Source organism: Rhinolophus ferrumequinum, chromosome 14, assembly GCF_004115265.2.
Source record: "Rhinolophus ferrumequinum isolate MPI-CBG mRhiFer1 chromosome 14, mRhiFer1_v1.p, whole genome shotgun sequence".
Taxonomy (NCBI): domain Eukaryota; kingdom Metazoa; phylum Chordata; class Mammalia; order Chiroptera; family Rhinolophidae; genus Rhinolophus; species Rhinolophus ferrumequinum.
The window spans coordinates 58,860,778-58,871,397 of record NC_046297.1 but is presented as its reverse complement, the minus strand read 5'-3'; the positions used below and the strand labels follow the sequence as shown (position 1 = coordinate 58,871,397).

At 43.7% G+C, this 10,620-nt stretch overlaps 1 protein-coding gene across 1 annotated transcript in view; it reads left to right on the top strand.

The window, feature by feature from the left end:
• Positions 1–229: 229 nt before the first annotated feature.
• The window catches only part of SNTB1 (syntrophin beta 1), a 211,237-nt gene continuing 200,846 nt past the window's right edge, over positions 230–10,620 (top strand). The window contains exon 1 of the mRNA XM_033125880.1: positions 230–1,133. Coding sequence (XP_032981771.1) covers positions 563–1,133 — 571 coding nt within the window. The 5' untranslated portion in view covers positions 230–562. The remainder of the gene's footprint in view (positions 1,134–10,620) is intronic.

The following is a 10,620-nucleotide window of genomic DNA, read 5'->3' as shown; positions in this document are numbered from 1 at the left end:
TGCGGTGTGGGAACCCGCCGCAAAGGGAGAGTCAAGATGCGAGTGCTGGGGCGGTGTGGACGGAAAGCCCTAGGGAAGCTGTCCCTGCAGCGACGGGAACTCCGAGGAGGGAGGCGGGGAGGGTCTGAGCCTGCGGGCGGCGTGTGACCGCCGAGGCTGCGGCAGCTGGAACAGGTGAGCGGCGGGTCCCCGCCCTTCCCCTTCGCGGCGAGCGTGCCTCCTACCGGCTCTCCTCCGCGCTTCGCCGTGCCGCGCTGCCCTGGGTTTGGGGTTTTGCAACTGGCAGCTGGCTTTTTTTTCCCTCCCCTCCCCTGTTTCTGTCTCTCCTTCTTTTAGATTGCTCCACCCCGCCCAGGATCAGGCGAGGGGGGAACCAGCTGGGCTGCGGCTGCCAACTCGCGCCCGGCGCGGCAGCGAACTCCGGGAGTGGAGTCCCGCGTCCTGCCTTTTCCCCTCGGAGCGCGCTCTCCTCGCGCCCCCGGGCCCCGCGGCTCCCCCACGCAACCCTTCCCCACTTTTCCCCCCTTTTGCAATCACATGGCATTTTAAGAATGCCGGAAAGATGGCGGTAGCGGCGGCGGCGGCGGCAGCGGCGGCCGGGCTGGCCAGCGGGGGAGGCGGCCGGGCACAGCGCAGCGGGCTGCTGGAAGTTTTGGTGCGGGATCGCTGGCACAAAGTTCTGGTGAACTTGAGTGAGGACGCCCTGGTTCTGAGCTGCGAGGAGGGCGCTGCGGCGTACAACGGCATCGGGACCGCCACCAATGGCTCGTTCTGCAGGGGCACCGGGCACCCGGGCGCGGGCAGCTCGCAGCCCCCGGACTCACCGGCCGGGGTCCGCACCGCGTTCACCGACCTGCCAGAGCAGGTGCCGGAGTCCATCTCGAACCAGAAGCGTGGCGTGAAGGTGCTGAAGCAGGAGCTGGGAGGCCTGGGCATCAGCATCAAGGGTGGCAAGGAGAACAAGATGCCCATCCTCATCAGCAAGATCTTCAAGGGGCTGGCGGCGGACCAGACCCAAGCCCTGTACGTGGGCGACGCCATCCTGTCGGTGAACGGAGCCGACCTGCGGGACGCCACCCACGACGAGGCAGTGCAGGCGCTGAAGCGCGCTGGCAAGGAAGTGATGCTGGAAGGTAAGGGGTTAACGCCGCGCGCGGGCCGCGCCAGGCGCGCACACCCACTCACCCTCCCACAGCGCTGCTCGCACTCTCACCCACGTGCTGGGGTGTCGGAGGTGGCACGGAGTTTTGACAACTTTTACCCACCTGGGGGTAACTTGTCCCCACCCTAGAGTCGTTACAGGCTTTGACCCAGGAGAGGTGTGTGAAAAGGCGAAGCCAGCAGGGTGTCTTGAACTCCTACTATGTGCCAAGCACGGGGTAGTCTGCTAAGTGCGCACCGTCTCATTTTTATCTGCAGATAAGCCAAGTGTAGTGTAGGGGCTGGGAAGTGGAACTGGAAATGAACTGTAGACGTAGAGAGTCATCATATCCACTGTACGAAGCGAACTCACTGAGTAATCGCAACTCGGATAGTTTTTTGCTTTGTCAGAATTTCCTCCTCAGAAGCCTGGTCAACCCTCCTAAAAGGGTTGAATGGCGACGGGGCCAGAGAGAGGTGGCAGTGTTTGAATGCTCAAACTCCCACCACCCTTCTCGACTTCCCTCCTTTCCAACTGGAAACTGGGGTTATGGCTGGAGAGTTGTGCCAAGGGCTGGGAAGTGAGCTGCAGCTTTATGCAGAAGTTCACTTCTGCTGCCAGGTGTTCGGCCGGTCAGTCGGGATTCCAGGTTGCTCTGGGTGGAAAGCTGGCGAAGTGGTTTTTCTGCCTCTCTTTTCTTGGGATTTTTCCGGAGGGGTGTGAAAACAACTTTGTATTTGTAAACAGTTTCCCCTGCCTGTGAGGCATCTTAGAAACTACTCTCTTGAGAATAGTGTCCTAATTATTGAATGTGAATACAATAGGTAGTGCTTTTTGTACCTATTTGTGGTTATGTGGTGGCATGTGGAGAGAAGGGCAGTAGGGTAGTAAGCGGATAATCGGTTCTTTCCCACCACCGCTGCATTTTTCACTTGATATCTGCCTCTCTGCCACTTAACTGGCTTTGTACATACCCCTGTCAGCACTAATATTGTGTAATTATTTTATAGATTTACTCAGCTTCCCCCTAACTGTAGATTGAGCTGTCTGGGGTCTTTTATTCCGTCATGGGTCATCTCCCTTGGGCTTAGGGGCTCAGTGACAGACTTGTTGAGTGAAGGAACAAATGAACCCATACCTATTGAAATAGAATGTTCTTCTGAAATCTTGTAAACTGGTGGTTAATTTAAGTCCTAAATTAAGGACGTAAGTCAATTTTCTGTTCAACTGATGTGCTGGTATGTGAAACTGAGAAAGTTCAAAGTTGGGAAACCAACTTTGTTATGTGTGACAGCAGATATAACCTCTTGCCTATTTCCCGACCTGGAATAGGGAGGATTTCCCCTCCCTCTTATTTGCCTAAAGGATTCGTGATGTCTTCATATTTAATTGCTACCCTGGATCTAGAAAGTGGAAGGCTATTTGCTTTGGCTTGATGATTAACATAAGTAAACAGAAAAAAGTTTTCTTGACTCCAGCGTGTATTGGTTTGTGTGACAAGGGGCAGGTGAGATCTGGGGGAAGTGTAGTTTGGACTATAAACTGCTGGACACTGGTTCAGCTTGCAATATTTACTGTAAAATATCAGGGAAGACAAAGGCAGGTCATTTTTATTTCAGGCACTGCCCTTCATTATATCCCTTCTATTCGTCTGCTTGATTTCATTTTAATGAATAATGCCTTAGCAAAGAGGTAAAAAAAAAAAAAAAATCTCTCACCCAAAAAGAGGAAGAAAAGGTGACTCCCTGCAGTTGAAAATAAACAAACAAAAGACCATCAACCCGTTATGTGACTTTATTGATGTGCCACGTGAAAAGTGAGTTTTGTAAAAACCTCTAACATGACCTTTTACAACACATTGTCATATGTGGCAGGCAGCACGTCCGGGGAAGACCTCTGGGCCTTCTAGACAAGAACCAGCTGGGCTAAGGGCAGCGGTCTTATTTCCAGCCTCAGCTTGCAGAAACTGACGGCTCTTAAGAGAAGCAAGTAGAGGCCCCACTCAAAAGAGTGTCTTTTATTCTGAGCGAAGTGTTGGTCCTATTAGATGTGGTAGGAGTGATCATATGCCGTCAAATCAAACGGCAGACATCCTCTCATTTGTAGTGCGGCCTAGTACACAATTTCCCTGCTGAAGGGGCTTATCAGAATCATTGGAAGGGCTTTTTAAGACACGTATCTACTTGTTTGTATTCCAAACGCCATCTTGATTCCAGAATTTCTATATAGGAAAGGCTTTGCAGATGTCACTTCATTGGACGGGAGGGCTAAGGGAGATGTTTTAAAGATATAGTTAAAGATAGGGAAAATACACTTTTTTTTTCCCATTTAGATTGTAGGGGGGAGCTGATGGAGATTAGTGGAGTCCCTTAATCACTGCTAACAGGCACCCCATTACATGGCATGCGCCCCCTAGTGGAGAGTCACTATCTTTACTTGTGGAACACCCTATGAAATGAAAACGCTGAACTTCACATTTCAATGCCTGCCTTCTAGCGTTAGGTTCAGCCACGGAATTATCTTAACCTCCCTGAGCCCCAACGTCTCCTTCTGAAAATTGGGAATAAAGAAACTGGCTGGACACGCTTACATTACAGGGCTGCGGTATGGAAGAATAAAAGAAGGGGAAAAAAGCATATATCAAATGCCTGCTGTGGTTAGTTGTTTTTACGATTTAAATGAAATGAAGATGAAATTGCCCCTTCTGAGGGAAAAACCCTCCCCTTTTTCCTTACTAGAGTTTATATTTCTTATTTTTTATCCTGCTTTATTTTGTACTCTAAAACTGTAATGTTAGGAGGCCATCCTTCTGGGGAAAGAGAGTCATTAAGATAGCTAACCTTTCTTGAGCACACGTTTGTTCATGTTACACTTCGAGTACCTCCACGAGGCTCATGTTATTGTTCTTTTAACTGATGAAGATACTAAAATGTACCGACAGTCGTTTTTTGCTCGAAGCAACGTAGCTAAGAGGCTTGCAGGTCTCTCTGACTTAAAAACTCATACTTGTCACCTCTATGTGAAACAGATACTCTGAGCTTCTTGGTGGAACTGTGTACTTGAGTTGGTGGACGCTTCATCAGTTATTGAGCTCAAGATGTTCTTTCTCACTCCTCAAAGATGCCGAAGTGCTTGGGACAACCCTGAGCTGGAAACAGAAATTGTGTGGGCTGCTCAAAAGGGAGGGCGGGAGGAAGAACGGAGTCTTAAAACCCCAACGCACCAAGTGTCTGGCTATCAAGAGGGACCTGCTGCAGTCCGGCAGGGCCTACGTACTTGAACGCATGGCCAGCAAGGGACTAAGTGGTAATTCAGACTTAAAACAGTGAATACACTGTGTCACGTAAGTCAGCGTTTAACTATTCAACAAAACGAACATCAAAAATCTTCACACCATGAACTCATTTTTCATTTTCGGGAGTGGGAGCAGAGACCTTGCATGCAGTCATGTGGATAATGAACCCCGTAACTCCAGGGGTCACCATTCACATAGACCATTATGTGAATGGCACCTTCTGGAGCTGGCCTGGGTGGGAGGATGAGGGGTGAGGGGTGTGGAGGCATACCTACTTAAACAGCGTCAGCAGCTCTGGGTGGGGGCAGGGAAGTTTTTTGCCCTTAGATTAATAGCAAAATAGTGCTTTGAAAAAACGTCAACTTTTTTGTAACTGAAACTACAATAAAACTAGGTTTTCCATGACGTTGTCTAGATCGAGGAGTGCAGAATGTTTGGGAAGACTCATGTTGGGATGTGGACGTGGGGGGCAGACCGAATCATCCCTGGATCCCAAAGATCTCCTTTGGAACTGAACCAGAAAAAGTGGAAAAAGTGAAAGGAGGAGAAAGTCAGAGACAACTGTTGACATTAACCCTCTCCACCAAATCTTTTCCCTCTACTGCTCCCAGTAATGCTTGGCTGTTGAGATTATCTGACATGTCACTTTCACAGTCACTTTCTCCAGTGGTGGAAGTGGGGATGGCAGGGCAAGGACATGGGGTGCAAAAGAGGGACAGTGAGTTTTGCTGGCATAAAATCTCAGGATTGAATGAAAATTTGAACTTTAAAGAATCTTGCTTTATTTAGGATCAACAGATTCTTAAAGAATACCGAAGAACTCCAGAATTAGAGTCTTGAAACTGGAGTTGTTTATTGTCTTTTCACTAACAGTTACTCTTTTTACAAGATGCTTTATCTCTTTGGGCCTTGATTTTCTTTATTAGAAAGCTAGGGAAGTGGGTTAAGCCATCTCTAAACCTTATTTCACCTCAAATCCCGTCGACTCAGACCCAGCACACCTTCAATAACTATTTTTTCCAATGCCCCTTTTATTATCATCAAATGAATTTCATAAATCATATAACCTAACTCTAATTTAAAATTTAAAAACAATATAATGCCCAGTTATATTATTAATATTATTAATAATATAATACATATTACTAATAATATATAATACGTTAATAATATATTATTAATATGATGGGGAAATAAAGTAAATTATTCCTTAAAAGCTTCCGTAGATAATTCATGGCACAACTACACAGGAGGTCATAACAAGGGAAGCAGATATTAGTACCTGTGTGTAAAATCACTATCAATACACAGATGCAGATAAAGGTGGCTAAGAGTATGTACTGTCCTTTGGGACCTGGTAAAATCTTGCATGCCAATAGCTGAAGGACTTCCTCAGATGTTGCAAGATGTTTAGAATCCCTGGCTCCTATCACTAAATACTAGTAGTACGCCATGAGTACTCCCCTTGACCTCTAAAATGTCTCCATAAATTTCTGCGCTGCTGTTGACGAGGGGTATATTGAACCTCCACCCTCTTGAGAACCAGTGTTCTGTAAGAATGCTAATTCTACATTACACTTTAATAATATCTCACCTTTTGCAAATTCTTTTTACATATGTAATAATAGGTAACGTTTGCTTAACACTTACATTGTGCCACATGCTGTTCTAAACACTTCATATGGACAAAATCATTGATTCTCATAATAACCCAACACTATGTCTATTTTACAGGTGAGAAAACTGAGGCACCAATTGGTTAAGTCACTTGCCAAAGGAACACAGTGAAGAAGTGCTGAGGTTGAGATTCAAGCACAGGCCCTATACCTTTTGATCCTCATAAACAGCCTTATAAAATAAGCACATTAGGGACACTGAGCCTCAGTTTGTTGATTAGGAAAGTGAAGTTCCAAGAAGTAGAATGCTTTGTTCTAATTAGGTTATCTACTTTCTTGTCTGGAATATTAGTTTGCTATGACTATTATAACAAATTACAGTACTCTCCCCTTATCTCTGATTTCATTTCCCCTGGGTTCATTTACCTACAGTCAACCGTGATCTGAAAATATTAAATGGAAAATTCCAGAAATAACAATTCATAAATTTCAAATTGCATGCTTTTCTGAGTAGTATGAATGACAACTACGAACATCAGGATTTACAAGTCACAAAGCACTTGCACAATTATGATCCCATTTGATGCTCTTGTAACCCTGCAAAGGTTATTATTATCATTTTCGTTATAACCATCATCATTTTCATCATCATCATCATCATCATCCCTATTTTATAGAGGATAAAGAAACTCACAGCTCACAGAAATTGTGACTTATTTATGTTCAGTGTATGAGTCAGGACTTTCAGTTGTATTTGACAATAACCCACTCAAAAAGGGGAACATAGGAGAGAAGTGCAAGGATATACTGAGTGGCGGGTATGACTAGATCCAGGACTTTACTCTCCAAGCTCCGCTTTTCTCCCCTCTTGATGGCAGATGGCCCATGATAATATTTGTTCCCTCAGTACAGACGAAAAGAAAAAACAGTCTTAACAATCATAGTAGTTCCCCTTATCTGCAGTTGCTCTTTCTGCGGTTTCAGTCAGCCACGGTCAACCATGGTCCAGAAATATTAAACGGAAAATTCCGGAAAGACACAACCTGTCAGTTGTAAATTATACAGCATTCTGAGTAGTAGGATGAAATCTCGCGATGCCTGCTCCATCCCACCGAGGACATGAACCCTTTTTGTACAGTGTCTCCACACTCTAGATGCTCCTTGCCCTGGGACTCACTCAGTAGTGAGCCATCTAGGTCATTAGATCAACTGTTGTGGTATCACACTGCTGGTGTTCAAGTCACTCTTAGGTTACTTAGTAACGACGCCAAAGCACAAGAGTAGCGATGCTGCCAATTTGGATGTGCCAAAGGGGAGCCTTAAACGGCTTCCTTTAAATGAAACACTGAAAGTTCTCGACTTAATAAGGAAACAAACAAAAAAAAATTGAATGCTGAGGTGGCTAAGATCTAGGGTAAGAACAAATCTTCTATCTGTGAAATTGTAAAGAAGGAAAAAGAAATTCATGCTAGTTTTGCTGTTGCCTCAAACGGCAAAAGTTACAGCCAAGTGTATGATAAGTGCTTAGTTAAGATGGAAACGCAATTACATTTGCGGGTGGAGGATCTGACTTTGTCGTGGCTTGATGATTCTCCTTCGGACATATTGTCAGAAGGTCCATAGTAGCCTAACTCTACATCAGAGTGCCACTAGGGCAGTGCACTTGTCACGTGCTGTGGCCTAGTATGGCTGAGCGGGCAGAATGTGACCTTCAAACGTTTCTGAGGGATAAGAGTGAGGTTGGCAAGACTCTGGTAAAATGACCTGGCTCCCTGCACCCACCCAGCAGCCCTGGTATTCAACCACTTGACTCTGAATTATACTTAGGAGAGCCTTTCTGAGAAAGGCTTAGATTTGTCAAGTGGCTTTCCTTGCATTAAGATTTTTGTCACTGGGCGGTTCCACCCTCTATGGATGGTTGGACTGATGTTATGATCCCCATTTTGTCCAGAAGGAAATGGAAATATCAGATATTAACTGACTTGTCTGAAGTTACCTTGAATGAGGGAGCTGGACATCAGATTATCTAACAAGCTCTTCCTTCTGTATGTGTATGTGACACAAATTCAAGACATCATGCTCTAAGAGGTATCACGCATGACCTCTGATGTCAGGGAGCTTACCGTAATTAATGAGGTCCGGCATTTCTGGCTGATTGTGCAGTACTTGAGATTAGTAATGCAAATAGTATGATTGTTACCCCAGCATTTATAGCGTAGTACCTGGCACATGTTAGACTGTTAAAATGTGATAGAAAGGGAAAAAAATGGAAGAACACGTGGAAGGAAGGAAAGAAGGAAGGAAGGCAAAAAGGAAGGAAGGAAGGAAGGAAGGAAGGAAGGAAGGAAGGAAGGAAGGAAGGAAGGAAGGAAGGAAGGAAGAAAGGAAGGAAGGAAGGAAAAGGGGAGGATGGGAAAGCATTTGGGGATCTAGTGACCTTTTTTATGACTTCCACCCTCAACCACTCATGCTGTTGGACTATGGTGATAAATATTCGGCATCGATAATGAAAACTATACTTTGCTCTGTAGAGCTAAGAAATACAGAAGTGACTTTATAGACCTAGAAAGCACCAGTCTTGAAACACAGTTGACAAGAGAGGAGCCAGACATGATTTTAAAAGTTATCGGGAAATGTAATTATCCTTTTAATGTTACATGTATAACCTTTCCTTTGCTCCCCTGTGGCTCTGGGGACTACAAGTCTGAATCTGTAAGAACGCTTTCTACCTGAGAGGTGAAAACTCTCTGCTTAAATATTTTAATTGTTTCTCTTTTAAGTTTATGTATCAGCCTGAGCATTCAGACCATATTCTTTAAGTGAAGCTGATTTGAATGGTCTTTCAGTTCCTTATTTCTGCTGGGGTGGGTAATGAGGAGTCACGTTCAGCCGTGCATTTTAGCAGTTACCCCATGGAGTATGTATTAAAAATAACTCACTGCACGGGGCTCCACATTTGTGAAAAGCATCTAGCTACCAGTGGTCTGTTTGGTGAAGGGAAATTATTCTCTAGCAGTTAGTGGCCTACTAAGAATTCTATTTCAAATGATGCATTTCCAAGCAGTTAATGTTAAAGAAAAGCCAGAATTTACCCTGCATTTATACCAAGTATTTCATATACCAAACCTCATTACCCACTTCACTGGCTTTGATCTATAATAAGGCTTGCCTTCAGCTCTGGCCTGCAGAGTGAGACTTAAGAGAAAATATGTAATACACGCCACAAAGTAAATGTCCTAACAGACTCATGGAAATGAGCCCCACTCCCAAAGTGGGAGAGACAAGACAGAAATGGTCATGATTAAGAGTGATTATAATGGAAATTACAATGATGAGCTATACTTTAGTTTCATAGACTGTGAAGATGCCTGACCACTGCGTTATACAACTGAACCTGAAGTAGAATAATATTGAATGTCAACTATAATTAAATACACACACACACACACACACACACACAGTGCCAAAAAATGTATAGACATTTTAAGGAAGGAAAAAACTATTAAAATTGTAATACTCAATATATACCAATAACAAAAGATTAATACAAGTCATGTTTGACTTCTGAAATTACAAGAGGGGCTCAAAGTGGTTCCCATCAGCGTCCAGACACTTCTGATTACAGCGAACTACTGCTTGAGCAATGTTGACCAAAGTGTCCATTTGCATCCATTTTCTTGGTTGTGTGTGTGTATATATATATATATATACACACACACATATATACATATACGTATATATATACACACATATATACACATATACACACATACATATTGTGTATATACACACATACATATATACACATATATACATTTATGTATATATATACACACATATATACACATATACACACATACATATTGTGTATATACACACATACATATATACACATATATACATTTATGTATATATATACACACATATATACACATATATATGGTCACGAGATGTACAGCATAGGGAATAGAGTCAATGGTATTGTAACAGCTGTATACAGTGTCAGAGGGGTAGTAGATTGAGGGGGTTATTTCTTTGTGAGGGGTGAAATGTCTAACTAGTACGTTGTTTTGTACACCTGAAACTAATAAAAAAATATTAATAAAAAAGAGTGATTATAATGGAAATTAAAATGGTGACCCAGACTTTAGCTCAGTACTTTTTGAAACTATTTCTCCTCCTTGTGGTTTGAAGCATCGTTTTTAGCATGTGGATGAATGTGCAAAATCTATGTAAACTTTGGTTGCTGAGCATTACTGCAATTGACAAACCTGTTTATTTTACCCTACTGTTCAAACTGCCATTGTTTCTTCCCATTGCAATTTTTTTTTCTTTCTCAAAGCTGTATCGTGCAGGGGTGTAGAGATTTATTCTGGATTTACTCTGTCTGAGCTTAAATTCTTGTTCAGCCTCTTTCTATCTGTGCGATCTTGTGCAAGTTTCTTAACGACAAGCCTCAATTTCTTAATCAGTAGGTTCATTGTGAGGAATAAAGTGATTATGTATGTAAAGTGGTTAGCTCATTGCCTGGAACACAGTAAGCACTGAATAATTATTAACTACATACT